General features: G+C 32.4%; 1 protein-coding gene across 1 annotated transcript in view; it reads left to right on the top strand.

Annotated features, from left to right (window-relative positions):
* Positions 1 to 2,617: 2,617 nt before the first annotated feature.
* The window catches only part of LOC143249640 (ATP-dependent 6-phosphofructokinase-like), a 55,750-nt gene continuing 34,615 nt past the window's right edge, over positions 2,618 to 23,752 (top strand). Inside the window, exons 1-7 of the mRNA XM_076499875.1 lie at positions 2,618 to 2,746; positions 3,240 to 3,383; positions 18,102 to 18,253; positions 20,000 to 20,189; positions 20,398 to 20,563; positions 22,151 to 22,195; positions 22,870 to 22,978. Of these exons, the coding sequence (XP_076355990.1) occupies positions 3,248 to 3,383; positions 18,102 to 18,253; positions 20,000 to 20,189; positions 20,398 to 20,563; positions 22,151 to 22,195; positions 22,870 to 22,978 (798 nt within the window). The 5' untranslated portion in view covers positions 2,618 to 2,746; positions 3,240 to 3,247. The remainder of the gene's footprint in view (positions 2,747 to 3,239; positions 3,384 to 18,101; positions 18,254 to 19,999; positions 20,190 to 20,397; positions 20,564 to 22,150; positions 22,196 to 22,869; positions 22,979 to 23,752) is intronic.

Raw genomic sequence — 23,752 nt, 5'->3', positions numbered from 1 at the left:
CCCAAGCTTTTTTTTCCTTCCAACTGAGCTTCTTGGGGAATTCTGTGCACTCCAGGATCTTCTTTAATTGTGGTCCAATGTGAACACCAGCTTTGACATTTGCCTCAGACAGTTTAGGGAAGAAGTCTCAAAGGTACTTGAAGGCTGCAGACTCCTTATCAAGAACTATGACAAATTGTTTCATAAGATCCAATTTTATGTGCAATGGTGGGAACAACACCTTCTGGAGGTCCATTCACTAAGTGTCTCACACTTGACATTGTGCCTCCCCACAGAGAATTTGGCCCATTGTGACCAGTGCTTTCTGTTGTAGTGCACTGCAGTGTCCCTGCTGTCTCAAAGGTAAAGATAATAGGGAAACTTAGTAAAGCCTCCTTGGAGACACATCAGGGATGCCACCATTTTGAACTCTCTGATAACATCCCAGCCATACTCATCATACTTCAAGGCTTTTAGCAAGGTCTTGACACTGTCGTATTTTTCTTTGAGGAGCACCGAAAAATAGTTAAATTTAAAAGATCTAAAATTTGTATAATATAAAATCTTACTATTCAAGCAAACAAAAATTGTTCGTCTTACCTTTTAGAGTTTTTTGCAGTGCTCACAGATAAAATGAGGTGCTGAGGGTTTGTCTTGAACCCCGATAGACATGCCGAAATATTCCTTGTAGACTTCACGCATTTTAGCAGTTGCTGTCACAGAGTACTTTTTCGTTCTTGTTTTTATAAATTAGCCACATACATAGCATAATGCGTCTGGAGAATGCTTGCAGTTTCTTGATGCCATCTTTGATAAAATCAGATAGGTCTTTGTGTTCACTTAGGCAGCTAGAACTAAACTGAAGTGGTGAGTGGTGAGCCCCTGTATATATATTAGAAAGTTCTATGGAAAGTTCTAGAAACTTCTAAAAGGTTCTTGAAAATTCTCGTAAGTTCTACAACATTCTAGAAAGTTCTTGAAAATTCTTTTAAGTTCGAAAAATTCTTTATCAGCTACTCAGTACTGAATCTATCTGGAATGTTCTGGAAAATGGGTAAGTTTGAAAATTTCATTACCCAGGTCACAAAAGCAAAGTTTGAAGAGAAAAATAGGTCTTTTCCCTTTACTTTAGGCATAAGCGATTCAGAAATAACACTTTCTGCCCAGGAACAAGAAAAAGTAAAAATTTTGTTACATGGTGTTACGAGTCAAGTGCCTTAACCACCTGGCTATGTCGGACATAAAACTATTGGAACAGTGAGATTTATACTCAATTGACACAGTATGTTTTACAATTGAATTACTTCAGGCTGTTAACACTAATAAAGCAATGAATTATGCAACATTTTTATACAATGCCTACTTTCCAATACTAATAATTATTTTTAAACCGAGCTACTGTTACAAATCATCACAGTAAAACTGATTGCAATATGCAGAATTTGACGTCTTTGTTTTCTTGAATACTTCACAATATTACCAACTGCTTTTGATCAGTGTTGCTATTACGATCACTATAGTAAAGTTTGAGCTCAGTCTACAACTTGTGTGTTTGTGAGTTTCGACATAAAGAACGTATAGTGGTGCTTTTTTAAGTGAAATTTTCGCAAATTATATTGTAACAACAGACTATAGAATAATAATTTGTCTTGTCAGTTGTGTTCTAAACTAAGCAAATCAGCGTGTGTCGTCTTTAACTAAAAAATAGACGATTATTTAAGGCTCTGGATATAACTCTGATAATTTACTCTGTAACGAACATTTGCATGCACGATTGACTTGCTTTATGATAATATTTTGAAATAAGTGAAATTTGTGCTGTTTGTTTATTATTGAAATTTATCACTAACAAATCACAGACACCTACTGTAAAGAATTCTGCTCATCCATACATATAAAACCTGACAATATTATTATTAGCTACGAAATAAAAACTAATATTGTATATAGTAGACCTAATTAAATTTTAAATGGTATAGTACTACTTTAGTTTTCATTGCTTTGAGTAAACCCAAAGTACATCAAAGGGAAATGTTTAATTTCCCAAGTTTCTTAAATCTTAATATAAAAAATAAGGTTAACAACATTTGGTATTGACTTTCAACATACATTTACAAAACGATATCAGAGAGACGTTGATAGTTTTTGTGCGAAGATGAGCTTATCTTGTAACTGTTTAAATGATTTATAGTGAGAGGAACGTGTTAGGCAAGATAATATATATTGTTTGAAGTGTAATTTGTGTTGTGTTATTCTTGTGTAATGTTCTGTTTCAAGATAACCACTTCCTCTGAATCAGGGAGACGTTAACGCTGGCTAAGTAGGTATGCCGATGGATCGAATTGTTCATCAAAATGGTATGTTAAATATCTTCTCATTAAGTCACTACGACTATACAGTGTTTCCTTTTATAACAATATATGATAATTGAGTCAAGTTCTGAATATGTCTGTAAATATCGTAGCAAAAATTTCTTGTTATTTTTAGGAGTTAAAAATGAGGTATTCCAAAATTCCATATTGTTGAAATTTAAAACTTTAAATTCCAAGTTTAATTTACTTAAACGCATATTAATGATCAAATTCTTGTAATTTTAAACAGCTAACCTGGAAAGTGTTTTCTATCTTAGTATTTATACACTTCAGATAACATTTTACTACTACACGGTGGCGCTAATTATTGTAACGTCTGCTGTGAAGGTCGAACAGGGCATGTTGTTTTAGATGATTGTACGACAATAGGTGGGGTAGTACGAGGAAATCGTAAGGTAAAAGAAAGCACATACGTTAAATATATATAATGTTAGCAATCACAGTGTTGGATTAGTATTTTTGTTAAAAGACTGTCAGTTTGTCGGCATAATAACATCAATGATAGTAATCTAACTTTTAAGATCATGATACATTAAATTTAAAATTAAAAAATGTTTTTATAATTTAGTTTTTCCGTCCGTCAAAAATTGACCAATTGTTTTGTTACGTTTCGTTGTTCATTTTGTTGTTACAATAAGTGATTTGTAAAATCAAAGTGAAAATAATGTTGGATCTCGTAAGTAAGAAATTAAATCCTAAATTTTTGAATAGTTATGTATGGATGAAGAGAAAACTTTTATGGGTTAATATTTTCAAACGTATTCATAATACTAAAATTTGACATGAGGTTTTGTGTACGATTAATTTTTAAGCAACCTACTGGCTTTTATCTTTGCATATATTAAAATGTGGTTATATGCATATGTCTTTTTTATTTGACGTGCGTAGGTTAAACCATGTCTGACCCAGCTCCTTCACCGGTTGCATCGCTAGAAGAGAAACATTTGAATTGTAAGGAGGGCACCTCTGCAATGAAAGGAGGACAGACAGGAAAAGCAATTGCAGTTTTTACGAGTGGCGGTGATTCACAAGGTTTGAAAACACTTTTTTTTTCTCACTGTACACAAAATATTAAAAGAAATATAATGACAATTTCCAATATTACAGTAAGTGAGTTATGTGGAATATTTATTTGCTCTGTATAATAAGACATACTTTCAAGTTTACAGTGATTCACAAAATAGAACAAGATTATTATAGAGATATGTGGTGCTCTACAATGAAAAAAAAGGTAATATAGTGAAAAACATAGTTTATTGTTTTAAACTCAAAGTATGTATTCCCAATTAAATTGAGAATTAATGCTCTAACTTTTAGCAAGTCTTCTAGTAAGTTTGGTTATTAATGAGAAAATTATTAGTTTGTTCAGAGCATTTTGCTACTTATTTCTATGATGTTTCAATGTATCCTTTAATTTTAAATCAGAGGTTCACAAGTATATTTGTCATAATGTTATGGAATTAAGTGTTATTGTAAAGTAGATAATATTCATAAAAATATGTTTACTATAATTGTATGTTTATAAACAGTAAAACATTAATGATATATGTTGTGTTTTCTATTGCATATATTGAATGTGATTAATAAAAAATAAGTTTTTGTACTCATCTTTTATTAATGGTAAATGAGTACGCAATATGAAAACTTGTTAAAATGTAAATCTTAAGACTTACACCAAAATTTCACATTGTTTATTGAAGATTCCAGGCAATATTAATATAATAAACAATTAATTGGCTCACAATAAAGTTTCTTCAAATATACCATCTAAGGTAATTGTCACTAGATTTAGTTTCATTTCACAAACATTGCTATTTCAATCTCATAATGTCACAAAAGAAGAAACCATTTAAGAATGTTGCTAGTAATATATACTTTATGAATATATTTAATATAATGTTCAATATATCAGATATATTGAACTAGTTTTCAAAAGTATTTCTACTGAAAGTCAGTTTTAAATGTCACTATGAATATATTTACATGACATTCAACATTTAGAGTGATGCTACCCAGAGTTATTACAGTTTTCAAAATGTCTTATATCCAATCTTAATAACTTGAGTCAGCTGAGTTATAAGGATTTATAATTAATTGGAAAAAAATATGAAATATTTTTTATTTATCTTCATAAATCATCTATTTATTATGATAAATTGGTGTACATTTAGGCTCAGGAAGTTTTATCAAGTTTGTGCAAATACATATATTTGTCTTAAATAAGATATGATCACTTGAAATAAAATGATGAGTTTTATTCTAATAAACAACAAAAATAAGGAAAAATATGGGCACTTACTTAGTTCATATTGTTTATTCTGATACATAATTCCTCTAATGAATGTGTAAATCAGTGTAGATTCTTAATTATAAGATAAGAAAATAAACAATATTTGTAATCCATACCTTGTTTGGAATATTGGATGTCAGCTTTTCATTGAAATTGCTTTCTTAAGAAGAGAGAAAAAAATAAAATAAATGGTAATCAGAATTATTTTTTGTACAACATTACTGATTAAATTAAAACTGATGAAACTATGTGAGCATTCAAATTTTCACACTTCATCATACATTTTCTGAAATAGGGTTACATTACATGTAGCTTTATTACCATCAGATATCATTGTATATTTATTACTATATAGAAATATGTGGTAGCAATTTCATTACACTGTGTTGGTAATAACATGTTTTGTTAGGAATGAAATAAGTATTAACTTTTATCATAGTGTTTGAGATATTTTAACAGCATTCAAATTGTGCAGTTATGCTTTTTTAAAAAGGAAAATTCAAGCCATGGGAACTTATTAATGAATTTAGATATAGCTGTTGATACATAATAAAAATAAACTTATAATTTCAGCAAAGAACAATATGAAATTTGTATGTGTGTATATATATATATATATATGGTTATTGTTTCTAAAGAAGGGTGATTTTTTTCTGTATGATATGTGACATGTGTAAGAACATTTTATATATAAAAAATCAAGGAATCACTTTCATTCTTCTACAAATATTTATAGGAAGTGAATTGTTTTGGAGAAACAGTGTTTTATTTCTTGAATACTGTTTGAGAGGTTCAAGGTTATTCTTATTTTCTTGAAAGGATTTGGCAGAGAAATGTTCAGAGCAAAGAAGCTTGCATTGTTAGTTCTCAGTTTTAACTTTAGGAACTAAAATAGAAAACTTTGGTTTCAGCTTGCAAAGTGTGCTCCAGTGATGGAAGCAGTAGGTGTTAACTAAATATCTTGGTTCACCCTCCTGGCTGTAAGCCAGTATCCCAGCTGTGACTTCAGTTGTCTAAGAGACACAATAGCAATATGTCAGACAATATATGTACATAAGCTTAATGGGCATCAGTGGTGACCAGGAACTTGGCCTGTTTTCTTCAACTTTTAAGCTATTGTTCAATTTGTTTATAAAAATAGCATGAGCTCAGACATGAAATGTTAAACATAACCCATACTAGTAGCATAGACCACAAATGATAAGGCAAACTAATCAATGAGTTAGTATTTCTACTTTTTAAAAAAATAAAAACAATTTCTTGAGAGCAAATTTGAAATTACGTTTTCAGAACTTGTGCTTATTATTTATTTATATAAAAAAAAACTGAATGTTTCCATAATCACAATTTTTATGTTTGTTTCTGTATTAAAACTTCAGCTGCCTAGATATAAGAGAATACATACTCCATGAAATTTTCTGTATTTTTAAAAGAACAATTTATTTGATATTGTTACCCTGTCTTCAAGTAATATATCTACCTCTAAGCACTAAAGAAGAAATGTAACATTTGAAGCTTCATGTATCATGTCTATCATATTTAGCCAGCGTAGTGTTACATATTATGATTTATCTTGGACAAGTCTCCAGTTTATTATGTTAAGTACGTTATGTATTACAATTTCAAATAACCTGAAACTTGAATTTGAGTTTAAAAGTTAATTGAACATTGATATGTATCAAATTTATGATATTTGCCAAAAAGTTTGATACACAATGTACTGTTTTCTTTCCAAACACAAATATATTTTAATGAATAAACAACAGTATAATTTATCATAACAGTTATTACAAATAATGATTTATATATAAAACTTTTATAGACTTACAAACAATCTGGTCTTGAACTGAATATTTTGTTCACAGAAAGTGAATTAATTATAATTTATGTGCAAAATTTTAACAGACTTACAAATATTAAGTCCTCTTATCAGGTCTGGAACTGAATACTTTGTCGATAGTTTATGAGGCACAAATTACTTTTATGTTAATGCACTTCATTTGACAGGAATGCTAGAGAGCTCTATTTGTCACACGTGAGATTTTTTTTCCTGACAAAAATGTCTGATGTCCTCGTAGAAACACTAACTTCACTGAAGTTTGTAATGTTTGAAATCTATAAACCTTTATGGTAAAATATCTGTAGTTTTGTCACAGTTATAGCTTCTGAGTCTTATAATGTACTGACTTTAGTGGCCAAACAGTATTCTATAAACTGTTTCGTGGTGCATCAATGTATAATCTTTAGGCAAAATTCTCAAAAGTTCAGTTGGCTCAAAGATGCTGGTAATCAGTCACCAGTACTTTACATACATTGTACACTATTTATTCCTAATTTTATGGTATTCAGTGTTGTATATGAAATCTATCTATTACCATAAATAACTAAAATACAAATTAAATAATTAAATTTAATATACCAAATATACAAGCATATGTAATGTGAAGTTATTTAATATGCGACATGTTCTAGCAAGTTGTCTCATGTGTGCATGTTGCATCCATTTTCCTTCGTCTTTGGCTATTTTTTACCTCTGTTTACCAGTGTGTCTCTGTCTAGGTAGAGTATGGTTTTGGAAACTTACACCATTTCTGGCATCAGATCTGCAGAAGAATGGTCTCTTCATAACAACATCTGGAAGATATTTGTTGTTCAATGAGCTCATCATCTGTCTGATCATCTTTTAAAGATAAATGTTATTTGGTACATCAACAGACAAGAAGATACTCAATTTTGAAAGGTCTGTTTTTTATTCTAGGCTTTCTCATTTAGGTTAATGATCATCCTGTTAAGGTATTATTGGCCTCTCATGACTTAGGAGCTTTGAGCATAGTGACATATTGACTATATCATCTAGACCAGATTCCTTCCCACAGAGTGGTATTTACATTCTCTGATGTGTCAGGGAATTAAATTCCATTTTGAGAGTCCTCTTATCAATGCTTTTGCAACTCTATTCAACACCAAGCTTCCACTCTTTAGGTTATTAGTTCTGAACTCTTCTGCTTTTGTAGTAGATGCTATGAGTCAGTATTGATCCAATCTCTTTCCTTTGCCTGTTTCCCATCTTGACTTCTTCAAGAATCCTATCTATTATTCATGACACCCCTTGCCAGGTTTATCTCATTTACCCTCTTTGTCCTGTGCAGCCATGATTTTCACTAGTTTGCCTTTTGATGTCCCAGGAATCTCTTTCTCTTCAACTTGATGATCCTATTTTTATTTCACCATGTTTCCACATCTTCATCATCAGGAGTTGCTTCTGCCCAGTCCCCGTCACATTCGGCAGAATTTTTGTGGAAAACAATTTGTTTTCTTTCTCACTTTTGTCAGCCATCCACCCTTGCAATTTATCAATGTAAATTGTCAGTTTGCCATCGATGACTTTCTGACAGTTCTTTAAAGTTGTCCAACTGTTCTCATTCCATTTTTTTATCTCTTTTTCTTGGCAAATTATCCATTTATACTATTTACATACATAGAACAGTTTCATCAGTGGCCTTTCTTCTCTTCTTTCTTTGGTTCTTACATATCTCTTCTGTGGCTTCTAAACCTTATCTTGATGGGTCTTCCTATGGTCAAGTGTCAAAGGGTATGTCATCATGTTTGTAGACTTACATTCAAAATTTTATTGAGCTACTATTTTACAAATGTATTCAATAAGTTTGGTAACAAATTGTAAATTATAGTTTTAAGTTTTAGTATTATACAGTAATTTATTTTTTAATTTAATAGTTAATATAAAATTCCTAAATATTGAATTTTGTTTGTCATGTAATGCATTGAATGCAGCTTTGGTTCATATTAGACATTTGTGATGTCCAAATACAAAATCTGTGGTTTCTTACAAATTAGAAGCTCCAGTTACCAATATTGATAAACTAGAATATAAAATGAGAATCTTCTATCGTATCTACTTTCTGAGGTACCATTACATTTAGTGAATCAACCATGACTGCCTCACTCACCTCTTCCATTTTTGGAAATACTTGCTTACAAACTCCTACTTTGTTTTGATGTTTGTATAACCAATCAAAAGCTTAGAATGTTCACATAATTTTCTCAGCCTTTGTGAAGTTTTTACACAGGAAAACCTTTTTTTTCATGGTAGAATCAAAGCAGAAAGGTAAGGAGAATTTAGGGCTCAAAGTATCATATCTTTTTAGACCCAAATATAGCTCAGTTACTAAGCCTTATAAATTACACTGCAATTCTTTGGTGTTGGTATGTTAATTATGATTATTTTTTTTTGTTTTGAAATGCATATAGATATATATATATATATGCATATATATATATCCTTAAAACATTGAATAGCAAATAAAGTATAGAAAACAATAATCTCTTCTACTTATCAAATTCTACTTGGAGAATGTGAAATAAAGTAATAATATAAATATATATATACATACACACACATGTGTAATGTATTCTAACTAAAATATGACTGTATATTATATAATACTGGTTCACTAAACCAAATCCAAGACAGGTCACTTTGTAAAGGCCAGCTTTATACTGTTTGATATGGCAACATGAGTGCATGTGTACTGTGTCATTGCAACTTCTATAATGTTAGTTAGATATGGCTGAAGGGTTAATAAATTTAAAATAACTATATATATGAGTTTATAATGTTATAATATTTAGTCTATTTAGACTGTGTGTTTTGCCTTTAATTTGTAGTCATTCTAGAACAATAAAAATGTAACTTATATTTATTTTTTAATTTTTATAGTGATTAAGAATATAAAAATAAAACTTAACACAAACCAGTTTCACAAGTTAATATTGAGTTGGCATTACATCGCATTTCAGTACTGCTTCACATTGATGTGGCATGCTTTCAATGAGTTTGTGCAGGTATTCCTGAGTGATTCACTTCAATCCTTTGAGTACTTCAGAAAGTTTGTCTTCTGTGTTTCGCTTGTAACTGTTCATTAATCGGCTTACTCTGCCTCTAAATTTTCAATGGATTTTATATCAGGTGATTGACCTGGCCATTCCATAACATCAATTGTCTTATTTGTGAGATTTATTTTAACAACTGTACAACTTCAGAGAAACTTGTTTGACCATTTTATAGGTAAGTTGGAATGAAAAGATCTAACAAACTACAGCAGGTGCATAACACTTTTTCTGAGAAAATGTAACTAAAATTATGAAAAGTTCAGGTATTTATGAAAGCTAGTGTTAGAATTATGATTTGAGATCATAGTTTAACCCTTACCCAGTTATTTCACCTACTTCTTACCCTCACAGCTCCTTTGTGATATCTTTTCACTATTCATCTCCTTCCTATCTAAGGCTTTTGACAGAAATCTACTCAGTTTTTTTGGGAACATCTTCTCCCTGTTCAGTTCCACATTGACTTGTCTGTAATCTTTAGCTCTGGCATTACATGTGGATGTTTCTCTGTTGTTGGGACCTTCTGGGTTAAGATGCTGTTTTACTGAGAGCCCATTTACCTATGCCTTATCTCCAGACTTTTACTTATGACCCTGTTTTTACAGCATTTTCCTGGTCCAAAAATAGTCTACAGTTTCCCATCTGGTATCTTGTTTATCTAAGTCAGAGCCATGTATGGGACTTGTAATGGTTTTATATTCTTCCACTTCCTAACTCTTACATGTCCCCCCTCTCGAGGTGCCACAGCTCATTGTTTTTCTTTTGACAATGGACGCTACATTGCCAGTATACATGTGACAACCCAGTGAGTTCTGGTTTAGTAGGAGCTAGACTTGCAGTCTTTGTCCATTAGTGGCTCCTTTTCATTTAAAAAATGTTTGGATTCTTCAAATTTTATCAGTAGAATTTGAAATTTCGAGTCTTTCCACACCATCCTTCTCTCCTGTACCCACTTCCTTCCCTCCACTCTGGTATTCTGTATTTTGTTGTTTGTCATCATCTGCCAGAGGTGATACAGGACCTCCTCACCTGACAGGATATAAGATATATTCCTTATAAATTGCTAGATTTTTACTCTAGACTATTTGTTGTTCCCAAGAAAACCAGGGACTGGAAACATGTTATAGATTTGTTCTGTCGCAATTGTTCTGTTCACTTTACCAGTTTTCCCATGGTGTTCTACTCACATTTTAGTGAGCATTTTTTCCAGGTTAATGGATAAGTAAGATGGACATCAGTAATACTTACCTGCATATTCCCATCTCTGTACAATCTCAACCATATCTTTGATTTGTCCATCACAAGGTGGTGTACTAGTTTTTTGCCCTACTCTTTGGGCTTGCTTTTGCACCCAATGTTTCCTGCTGAGTAGTCAGAGCTTTTGCTCTTCATCTTCATGTGCTGCATTTCCATTATTATATAGATGACTGGCTTCTTCTGGTCTACTCTGAACTGAAGTTGGTCAGTCATACTCATCAGCTTCTTCAAGTTGCTGCTCAGTTGAGCTAGTTAAACAAATTGGAAAAGTCCTACCCAATGCCTTTTCCATTAGGGTACCTTCTACAATACTCACCTCATTCAGGCTCAGCCTTGTCCTCTGCAACTTCATTTCATGGAATTGTTAGTTCCCCACACACTGTCTACCTCCTCACTTTCTGCATGCAAGGTTCTATTGCTTTTGGGGATGTAGCCTTCCATGACACAACTGGACTCCTTAGGTCTTATATATATGTTTCCTCACAAATTACTTTTTTTTTGGCCCCTTGTACCTTATCCTCAGGCTTTTGCTGTCAATGCTTTCAACCAAGATTGGTCCAGTACTTGGCAAGAAGATTGGGATTATCCCATTCTGTAGCTTTCCACTTGGCTCCATCCACATATCCTTCTTTCATGGAGATATATCAACAAAGGTGATAGTATTTCATATGTGCTTCCATTCTCAGGGATTTCCAGCTGCTTAACATACTGTGGTTGTTGTGTCCAAGTTTTTGAGATGACTTTTTGACTGGGTCCTTAGTTTTTGGTTATTGGGCAGCCTTTTCCTATACCTTTTATCTTTTTCATTACTGTTTCCTAACCATGTTAATGCATTCCTTCTTGATTCATCATCTTCACTGACAACCTACTCTTCCAGACTGGAATGCTAATGTGGTCCTCCATTCCTTTACTTTACCTTAGTTCAAACTTCTTTCCTCATGTTTTGTGTTTCCCCTTTTCCTTAAAGTGTATTTTTTTCTACTCATGGTCTGTTGATGATCTGACTTGTTCCTCATCAACATTACACACACACTTTACCACCATTCAGGAGGGGTAACTCTTCCATTTTGCCTATTTCCCTTCCCTTTATCTCTCATCTATACCCTTGTCTTAATCCAGATAGATTTGATATAATACCTGCATGGTTGCCTTCAGTGATTCCTGTTCCCAAATCTTTATCTCACAGCAGTCTTCTTTATCTAGAGTTCTATCCCTTATTACCCTCATCAATGAGGTTTGTCATTTGATCCATTTAACTTATTTCTTATTGTCCCCTTCCCAGTGAAATTTGTTCAGAGTAACATCTTTTTAAATTCAACACCTTGTCTTTTTCCTTGCTTCTTGTCTTTGTCAGCTGTTGAAGGAAATCCTGCAATCAGGCATGTGAACCAGGTTTAACACATTCATATCGCATTATTTACATCATATCTCAGTTTCAACTTTCTCAGGTTTTCATCTTCCACCAGTTTTCTTCAGTGTAACTTTAAAAATGGGTTTGTCTCAATTAAAGCTTTCTTTTATTTCCAAGGCCCATCCCTCCTACCTTTATTACATAGATCCTGCTTTATGGTAAGTGGTACCTACAATTCGAAATCTGCACAGTACAGTTATGTTAACTCACATTTTTCCCTTCCATGGATTTGCATGCTCATCTTCAAGTTAGGGTGTTTCATAATATCACTTAGAAGTGAATAATCTCACATTGGTTCTTCATAAACTTGGTTGTTCTGGACCATACCTCCCGGGGATTTCATGTGTAAATCAGAACAAGATAGCTGCTCATCCCTGCCATACCTTGATTCAATAAATTGGTATGGTATACTTTTAAAGTAGTTTCATGATCACCTATTGCACTGTCTCAGGTCATGATGCTCCTCTAGGCTATCCTATACATTTTCACCTCCTTTCTTCAAATGGAATATGGACCAATCATCATAAATCTTCATGCATATTTGAGGTTGTCTTTTGTGCTCCCCCTGTGTTGTGGGTCACCACAGTGGTTAGGGGAATTGTCTGGTTCTATCGTTTTGCTATCCCATATATATACATTTGTTCAAGGATGATATTACTTATCAGATGGTTTCAGGCAGTTTTGCCGTTAGGGGAGTAGATTTTATTTACATGGACTTCCTTTTGATGCTGAATATCAGGTACCTGGATTGAGATATTTCTCAAGTAACACATGTATCATGCCCTAGGGTTAGAATTGTTCTAGATTCCTTCAGGTCCCTGGGGCTTGAGGTGTAGATGGTATGCTCCTCATCCCACCCTTGTATAAATGTTAGTTCCAAACAACACGGGTTTTGAATGTAGTTGACTTGCTGAGTCAGGTCTCTTGTGCCGGAACCACTCCACATGACGGGACTTATCCTTTATTTACCTACTTTTCTGCTTCATGGGATTAACTGGTATATATTTATTTAAAGTTTTGGATAATTATCCTTCTTCAATTTTCTCCCACTTGGATGTATACAAAGAGTATACCTGGTAAAAAATGGTGCAGTTTCCCTCTTCAGATCTTCAAAGCAGACTCTTTCATCTACAGAAGTATTGTTTGGACATTTTTGAGGGCTACATCTGTTCTTACCTCATACTAGTCCCTCCCTTTAATCAATGTGCAATTCTAGCTGTTATGAGTAGAGGGAAGTGCTGTCTTGGAAGTTATAATTTTCCTGTGCTGAAAATATATTTTTGACAGGTAATTCCCTCTGCTTACACTTTCTTCTTTTCCTCTTCACACTCTTCTGGTGTTTTCATCTTCTGCCAAAGAGCAAAGTGATAGTTTTGTAGAGGTGTATAGAGGAAGTCCCATGTGTCACATGAGTATACTATGCTGCTATTGGTGGAGAAGTGATGCATGATGTTTTACATGAAAAATACTTTGGAATTACTTGATTCCAATAGGAGGGAGCAAAAGGCTTGTGGCATGTGTTAAGAAAAAGGTTACATGTAGGGGGCAGCAATGGAAGAGAATAGTTTTTTTTTTGAGTAGAGGGAAGTACCTACCAGAAATACATTTTTAGTATCTAAGAATTATAACTTCTCTGAATATTCCATGTAATCCCACTGGTATAAGACCAAATGGAGACATCACTTGATTAAAAGTAGTGCTTGGGAGTTCACTTGGGTGTGTGGCACAGGCTATCCAGATCATTCCCTAATTGTTATGCCAGCCATATTGCTCTTGTATTTTCTTCAGCATGTAAAACTAGAATTATTCCTCCTTGTATCTCCTTATTCTGTTAAGTATTTCTCTAATAATGTATGTCTTGACTTATTGACCGAGCAACACTACCTATACATGCTCTGATTATCTTGAGATATACAGGATGATAAAGCAGTATTTACACTCTGTCCATCTATCCAACACTTTAGTAAAGTACTGGAGGTTCTTTGGCTCTAACACCTTTATTGGGTAAAGATTATTCAATGTATAAAATAGATACAGTCTTCCAGTGAGCGATGCCCCAGTAGCTTCTTCCCTAGTTGGTGGCATTCCCCAAGAATTTTCTTCTTTTTTTTTCCACTGCATTATCTGAAAAGAGCTCATATTTCAATTTCTTTATCTTCATCAGTCTTTCCTGATGCAATACAGGATTTTATTTATCATTTCTTTGGAGAGACAAATAGTATGCCAGAAATTAATATTTCCTTACATCTAAATACATTCCAGATAGATACTAGTGATTTCTCAGAACTTTTTATCCTTCTTGTCCCTACCCTATGTGTTTCTTTTGATTCATCAAGAGTGAGCCTTTGTTAATGCAAAAGGTGTTCTTGGAGTCTACTGTACATTGAAGATGTATCATCCTTCTGTTTGTGAAGAGCTATAGTATAATGATAATTGCATCATATACTGATGCAGAAAACAATACATGTAGGGGTGGGAGTTTAATTCAAGGCTTAGTTCATGTGCAAAAATCTTTTTAGCAGTGATGGTAGATAGTACCTATCATTTATGTGAAGAGGTAAGTATTTATCAGAAACACATTTTCAGATAGAAAAATAAATTGTAACTTTTTTTACTGAGTCAACAATTATACCATGGAAAAAAAATTGACTCATTATAATTTATGCTAGTATTAGATAAAATTATAATTTTGAAATATGGAGTGTGGTTAGATTTGTGTTAGATTAAGCAAGACTAGGATAAAGACATTTGTGTATAATCTATAATTGTTATATATTAATTTGTAAAATCATTCTTTAAAGTATGCTTACTGAAAATTTTATAAAAAGTAGTAAGTTTGTCACTGTTATATATTTTAGTTCTTACTACAGAATTTAAAAATGCCATGTGTAAGTTGTTAAAGGAATTACTCTACTCAAAAGCTTGTGTTAGTGTTCAAGTGATATCTATAAAATATTCCAAGTTGAAAAAAAAATCCCAGGAAATCTAATGAATTGTGATAGATATGTTATAGTGTGAGATTTTTGTGTTGGGAAATGGGAAATTTATAACTTTAAATCTTCTGTTTTATTGTAGACATGGCCTAGCGTGTTAAGGCGTGCGCTTCGCAATCCGAGGGTTGCAGGTTCGCGCCCGAGTCGCGCCAAACATGCTCGCCCTCCCAGCCGTGGGGGCGTTATAATGTAACGGTCAATCCCACTATTCATTGGTAAAAGAGTAGCCCAAGAGTTGGCGGTGGGTGGTGATGACTAGCTGCCTTCCCTCTAGTCTTACACTGCTAAATTAGGGACGGCTAGCACAGATAGCCCTCGAGTAGCTTTGTGCGCAATTCCAAAACAAACAAACAAACAATGTTTTATTGTAAACTTTGAAGGAAAAGGTTAAATTAATAACACTAACATTTAAATCAAAAGAGTTTGCTTCCTTTTCATAATTTGAACTTTTTCAAAATAACTACATCTTTTGAGTAGATGTGGTTATGTTTGTCAAGAAAATTTGTTAGGTTTGGTACTGCTATGTCATTGATGTATTTGCATGCTTTGTTAATTTCTAAAGCTTTACAATAGTCCTTTTTCAGAATTTGTGTGATGTACTTAAATCTAAAATGAAAATGAAATAACTCCTACTTACAAACTAAAGTTACTACCCATTGGTATTCCTTGTATCTGCTAAAATATGTGTTAGCCTAATCATACAAATGTGTTAGTGAAAAATTATGAATTCATTGTATGAAATTGTTCAGTGTAAAAGAATGGTAATTTTGATAATGAATGTTATCAAAAAAATGAACCAGTAATTTACCAGCATTATGAAAAGATCTTTAAATTGCAGATTTAAAGTTTATTTTATTTTGTTTAATGGTATATTAGTATAAAGGCTGCTGAAGTCAAAGGTTTTAATACAATTACCTTGGAAAGATCTTAACTGTTGTTGCATTCCATAAAATTTTATTCAATTACATATGAAAACATTTCCATTCCTTTCTCTTGCAATGCTACAGTATTTGTATGTGTTCTTTGATCTCATTCAGCTGTTTATTAAAATGGATACATTTTTATAGTAGGTTTTGTGACTTCAACTATGAATCTGTATTTATAGGGTCACTTTGGAGTTCAGGGATCCAGAATAACTTGGAGACTACACTGTTGTTAAAATTTTTATCAACTGTATCTTCTATTAAGATTTATGTTCTTTGATAATATTACTCCAGCTGGTTTTAATATAAGTATAACCAGAGATACTTGAAGGTTGCAATGTTTGAATATTGTAATTGAGTTCCTTACAAAGTATAATAACATAGAATTTTATTTGCAAATAAAGACCAAGTTATTGCTGAAAAATTTCTCCCACACACTGCATCTCATATTTGCTATAACTAAGTAAATTATATTTTTTGTCCATAGAATAGTGTTGATGCATTTTAATTATGAACTTGGAAAATTTTATTTGAGATGCAGCTAGTGAAAGTATTTTTACAAACAATGTTGAAATATGTTAGGCAGTGTCTATGATCACATTATTAGATTAGTGTCATATTATGATAGTATTGCAGATTAAGACTTTAATTTCTTCCAGAACCATTAACATTATCACAACTGTACCTTGGGTTGCCAAAACCAATCAAAATTCTAGAGTTTGTTGGAAAGTTTTGAACAAACATTACAGTGTTTAGAACAGCTAGTCAATTAAGTCACCTAGATTATGTGTTGGCAACCATTTAAAGAATAGCCATTTTTTGTTGTTTGTCTAGCACCAAAACATTTTAAGAGCTGCAATATGCCCTAATGGTTTAACCTAAGAAAAAAAGGTCCCCCAGTGGAACAATGGTAAGTATTCAGATTTAAAACCAAGTGTTCCATTATCTTTGGTGGACACAGCAGAATGCCTGAGAGCCACACAAGTCTTTTTAAAAAAGCCATGTGCAGTTTGCCAATCCCTGACCTAGACTAATAGTTGGATTTAATTACCTCAGATGATATAAATAATTATAAGCCAGCTTATGCTAATTCATAGAACATTTAATTAAATTATATTTAATTGAACTCAGATGAACTATAATATTTATTGAAATTACTAAAGTGAAAGACTTGATGTAATACTGTATGTTTATAATACAATCTGTCTGTCATTTATCCACTTTTAGTAACATCAGGCTGTTACTGAGAGTAATTTATTATCCCGAAAATATTTACTTTGTTCATAATATATATCTTTTCACCACTGACCAGTACAAATGGTTATCAGTTAACTTTTAAGCATGATTGCTTTGATATTTATAAGTCACTTTTTACTGGGCAGAATCATTAACATAAATGAAGATTGTTTTGTTTAATTTTTTGTGACTTTAGCCATTCTTGTTAACACCTCCTCTTAGTTTATGTAGCTACTGTAAGAATGACATGGCTGAAAATACTATTGAAAGCAAGGGTTGTGAAATGGTGCATTCTAATCATTAATAGATAAGATAGTTTAGACAGCATATTTAACTAGCTATGTTAATAACTGAGTATGTTTTTAGTTGTGCTTGCTTTGATCAGAAGTTATTATATGTAGAAGTTTGTCTCTTGCTAAAGATATATATAGATCATACAACTTGTGATATATTATATTTGTGTTGATATATCAATGATAGACAGGTGTTTCTTTTTTACATTACTAGAACTCAGATATTCTTCACAGTAGAAGGTGATGTTCTGAGTGAGTACCTTCAGCTGTTTGTTTTTCACAAACTGAAAGTGTTACAGAAAATACAGTTTTATATGTGTGTGTGTGTGTGTGAGCATTGAGAGTTGAAATTGAGTGAGACATTGAAAAGTAATTGTAATGTTTTAACCATATTGATTTTTAACTTTCAGAGTTAATATTACACTCTTAATCCAATTAGGCATGAATTCAGCTGTTCGTGCAGTGGTAAGGATGGGTCTGTATCTTGGAACCAAGGTTTTCTTCATTAAAGAAGGTTACCAAGGCATGGTAGATGGTGGGGATCATATTCAAGAAGCTTCATGGGTGAGCGTATCGGGAATAATTCATAAGGTGGGTTTGATACTTTCTCAGGAGCTTAACTAGTAGAATTTGTCAAGTGTAGAAAATTGCTAGTAAAACTACTTATAAACTTATAGATGAAATGTTTTAAAAAGCACCCAAAATGAGTTTTAATTAATTGTGTCAGTTACATTTAAAATATAGTGATCCTATATATATGCAGATGTAACATAATATAAACTTCTGGAAAGTTAAAGGTCAAGAAATTAAACATGAAATTAAAGATTGCTTTAGGAATGACATTTATCAATTGCATACATTTAATGAAACAGTCATAAAACACAACCGAGACAGATCATGTTGTAAAGGTCAGCTATATATTATTAGGTACGATAACATGAGTGCTTGTGTGCCACATCATTGTAACTTGTAACATCAGCCAAGCATGACTGAAAGGTCAATATAATAAAGATATATAAATGTATAATGTTATGAGATTTAGGCTATTTTGACTAAACATTTGTGTTTTCATCTGACAGTTTGTAGTCTTTTTATAATGAAAAAAGCATAACTATATTTATTTCATATTCTTTATTGTGTTCATGAGATTAGTCAAATCCACTGAACACTACAGAGATTTGGTAGTGAAAATAACAGATAAAATATGAAGTTTTTTTTTAAAATGGTTGATAATTATCTGGAGATTATAAAGATTTTGCATGTGAAATTTGAAATTTTGTTAAATTATAAAAGTATCTTTAATCTTAAAATAAAAATTACTCTGCATGTTAGATAAAAATATTACCTAAAAATCTTTAAATGTAATCTAACTAAAATAAAATCTGATATTTTGAATTCAAATGCTCTGTGATGTTTACTGATAATTTTCCAAATTTTGTAAACGTATGCTTAAAAGTTATAGCATGAAAACTATAACAAGCAATAAATGATTATGAGGCTGGCCCTAAGGAACAAACCTGTACTGAAAGAGTTAATAAAAGTAAGAGCACAATCTCAACAGATCATGTAGTTTAACCTGTATTTACTGTTGAATCAGCCATGGTAATAATATGAAAAATCACTTTCTTAAGCTTCCTATTCAGAGCATATCTGTTTTTGAATCAATTTATCAAAAATGTTAGTTTTGAAGAATTGTGATTTTGTAAATAAAAAATATAAAATATTCTGTTTACAGAATTCAGTGTTATATTTAGGATGCTTGAAATAAATTATTTGGCCTCTACCACAGGATCTCTAGACCAGCTACATGGGTTTTTCCTAGTTTTTTATTTCCATAACTGAACTAATATCAAAATGGTCACATTTAACATTTCTATCTATTCAAACTTGAACTCTTGAGTCACTAAATGAAAAATTACCCAGACTGTCTAGTGTAGAGGCCATCTTTCTTTCATCATTTTAATAAGCTTCTGTCAGAAACCTACATACATCATTGTTCCATTATTATATGAAAAAATACTAAAATTTAAAGCACCTACCTAAAAAGCAGGTTATCAATCTGAAGATGAAATGTTGCTGCTAATCTTCCCATTGCAAATGTGTGAAACAGCCACATGTTTTACAGCAGGTCCTGCAAAACATGTATATAACCAATGACATTTATTATTGAATTTATATTGAGGTGTAATGTTTCCAGAAAATGGTAGATGTTATTGCCAAAAATGTCTTGTTGTAATGTTTTTGGTTGATATGAGAGGTTATATTGTTGTGACATTTTTTTGTATTTTAAATTATTGAGGTTTAATTGTTCTTCTTTATATTCCTACGTTCTTCCAGGGTGGCACTGTTATTGGTAGTGCAAGATGCAAAGATTTTAGAGAACGCCCTGGACGACTCAGGGCAGCAGCTAATCTGGTGAAACGTAAGATTTGTAATCTTGTAGTTATTGGTGGTGATGGTAGTTTGACTGGTGCAAATCTTTTCCGCCAAGAGTGGAGCTCATTATTAGAAGAACTAGTTGAAAAAGGTGAGTAAAACTGGCACAGAAATAAGAAACTTCCACTTAATAATACAGTAATATATTTATAATAAGAGAGTCAAATTGAGCAAACTTTAAACTTGGTTGTTGTTTGTTTATAAAAGTTATCAATCTAATTTAGAGTTAGAATAATATATATGTTGTGGACTTTATTTAAATTAAATCTTGTTATCTGATTTAAATCTTTAATCTTCAGGAGAAATTACTGCCGAACTACGTGCAGAGTGCAGCCACTTAAACATTGTAGGACTGGTAGGTTCAATCGACAACGATTTCTGTGGCACTGACATGACTATTGGTACAGACTCTGCTTTACATCGTATCATTGAGGCCATCGATGCCATTGTCACAACTGCATCTAGGTAGGTAAAAAACAGTTCAAAATACATATTTTCCAGGTTATTTGTGCTTTATTTCTATTTCTAAAGTAGATGAAATATGAGTTCACTTAACAAGAAATGTATTTCTGTTGTACTGGAGTTACTTGTATGTTAAACATGTACTCTGCATATTGGCACTTGCAGAGATTTTCCCAGGGAAGGGGGTAAAATCAAAGGATGGTGGACCCACCTTCAAAGTTTTGTAATTGCATTCAAGAGAATAGGGAAGCTCTTGCAGTCAGTTTGATGAGTTTGATATTTGTAAGGTTAGTTTAAGCTTTAATGCAGACTTGCAGTTATAGAACTCCCATAATAGTACATTTGGATTGACCCTGACCGCACTGTCTCATGGAATGTCCATAAGACTGCATCAATTTGTTCGATAGCCTGCTATTGGTATTATACCAGTAGGTGTCAACTGGTTGATCCCAATCACATTTTGTCCAGGCCCAAGGGACAGCAGCAAGACTGCATCAGTCTTTTTGATGATCTGAATGAAAACTGTGATGTCCGATATCCAAGAAGCTGCTGTGATAGTGGCATTTTTCGATATTTAGCTACAGAATAAGTATCTAGAAATTTTAAGTAAATCTGCTGACATACCTGACAATTTTTATTGAAACTGAAAATTAACTGTAACAATAGTGTGAAGTTATGAAGTAAATAAAAACTTTGGAAATTCATATACACATGCTGAATGAATAAGAAAAAGAATTATGTTTCTCCCTTCCCCATCCATGCAGACATTCATGACTCTACGTAACATCATTATTACAGTATAAGTCTATTTGCAGTGCTGCTATTCTAATTCTAGTTGAAAACTGTTGGACTTTATTGTTTTTTGATATTCCATTGTTTTGTTACTTGTTTCATGCTTTGTGACTTTTATTGTCTATTTTGTCCACATACTATCCCTAAATTTCACAAAATAAATTTTGTATCATGTACATCAGTATTAGTTTTGTCTCAGAAGCTACACGTAATAATTACTACAGTGGAACCCCTCTAAAACGGCCACCTTTGGGACTGAGACGAACTGGCCTGATTAGAGGGGTTCCACTGTATATAATTAGGGATTATGTAAACAAAAAAAGGGACTGTGATTGAATGACCGCTTTCAAGGGGTGACCGAATCTGAGGGGTGGCTACTTAGAGGGGTTCCACTGTATTAGTAAAAAATATTAATCTAGCATGTTTGCAGGAGTGGGATGGGGTCTGTTTTTGGCTATGTTATATATTGTGCTTGGCCCTATTTTTCAAACTTATAATTCTTAAGAAATATAAAAAAAGGCATTACAGGTGAACCAATAACACAAATCTCATTTGATCTCCTGAGGACAACGTCTTCCAATAGTAATAGATTTTACAGTAATCTGATATACTGTAGGTCAGTAGAAACTTTATACTTTCTTTGCTTTATGTATTTTTATTATTTTGTGTATTTCATTTTCTGAAAAAGATGGTAATATTGTTCTTCTACAGGATACAGTAGGTACCACACATTGTTAACATACTTAAAGATATTTATATTTGTTTTATAATGTGTGTATATATGTTTTTTTTTTTTAGTCATCAAAGAACATTCATCTTGGAGGTAATGGGAAGACATTGTGGGTAAGTATTGTTTGAAAGACATTAATCAAGTGAAAAGATAATATTTCATATATTCATTATTTATTGATAATTTAGAAGTTGCACATTAATCCCTCTTGCTATGGCTAGGTCAAAGTACGTATGTCATGACTTTTTAGAGAAATATATTCAAACTTTAATTAAACTACATTATTATCATTTTATATGAATAAACTTGAAACCATCTTGCAGTCACTAAATCAACTTTTTTATAAGGTCTGTAAAATTTATGAAATGCACACAGGGTTAGGGTATGAAAATAACATGTAAAGGTTTACTGAAAAAGTGTGATATTTATTTAGGAGGTTTTAGAGATTGTGCAAATGAAATTTTACAATTTTCAGATGATAAAAAAATAATTTTACTCTTAAAATCACTTTGCTCTTGGAGCAGTCAACAGTCAAGTAAAAATAATCCATTAAACATTTTTTTTCTCTCTACAAAGATTTCATGAAGATACACAAAACATATTTAAAAACTATAGTTTGGAACCTGTAATGGTCAATTTGAGGTTATGAACTCAGTTGAATGAACCAAACCTATAGTGAGAGAGTTAAGCAACATAAGTCACTTATGAATAGAAACTGTTTATTTTGGGTATATTATATATTTATAAGGTGTGAAATACTGTGTGCTTTTTCCATTTCTTTTTCCAGGTATTTGGCACTTGTTGCTGCTTTAGCAAGTGAAGCTGATTTTGTCTTCATACCAGAGTGGCCTCCAGAGCCTGACTGGCCAGACAAACTGTGCAACAAGCTCAAGCAGGTAATAATGCTGGAATAATAGAAAGTAATGTTAGTATGGTCCTGCATAGCCCTGAAGTGGATATAATGGCTATATGTATTTAATTCTTACTAAGTTTTAATTGTTTTGAACCATATTTGCCAAAAAAAAAAGATCATATCAAATCAAGTAAGCTTACCTCTGAAAGAGTATAAGGTTTTCATGTTGTTGAGTCATTATCTCTGTCAAAACCCTCACTCAGTATAGAACATGCATCAATTTACCCAAACTCCTCCTCTTTCTCACCTAATATATAACTTATTGTACAGGTGCTAAGAGAACTACATAAACTCAGCTTTCCAACCATAAGATATGTTTCTTATTGACAGTTATGCTGTATACTTTATGCCTTTGATTACTGTGCTCATGATTTATGGTATCACTGTTAACCCTTATAGTAACAATTTGTTTAATGTAAAAAATTTGCTTCAGATTTGTTTGAGACCTTGTCCACACAACGTTCTAGTGTTCAGGGAAGCATTTTGGTTGCGATATTAGCTCACATTAATCAGCATATTTTAGTGCTAAATTGATATCCCAGTTAAGTTTCTTAATCATGTGGATGCTCAGCTTGCAACACATCTGCTTTTTTATTATGTTGGGGAACAAGCCCTATCTATTGCCTGAAGAGCATGGTTTTTCTGTTAGTCATAACTGTGAAGAAGTTTCTGCTATTCTTGTTACACTTTGTTGTTGGTCATTTAATTTTTGATATTTGATATGTTGCTTATGCATTTGGAAATCAGCAGAATGTTA

Source organism: Tachypleus tridentatus, chromosome 4 (assembly GCF_004210375.1).
Source record: "Tachypleus tridentatus isolate NWPU-2018 chromosome 4, ASM421037v1, whole genome shotgun sequence".
Classification (NCBI taxonomy): Eukaryota; Metazoa; Arthropoda; class Merostomata; order Xiphosura; family Limulidae; genus Tachypleus; species Tachypleus tridentatus.
Note: the sequence above shows the minus strand (reverse complement) of the source record. Positions and strands in the feature narration are given on the sequence as shown.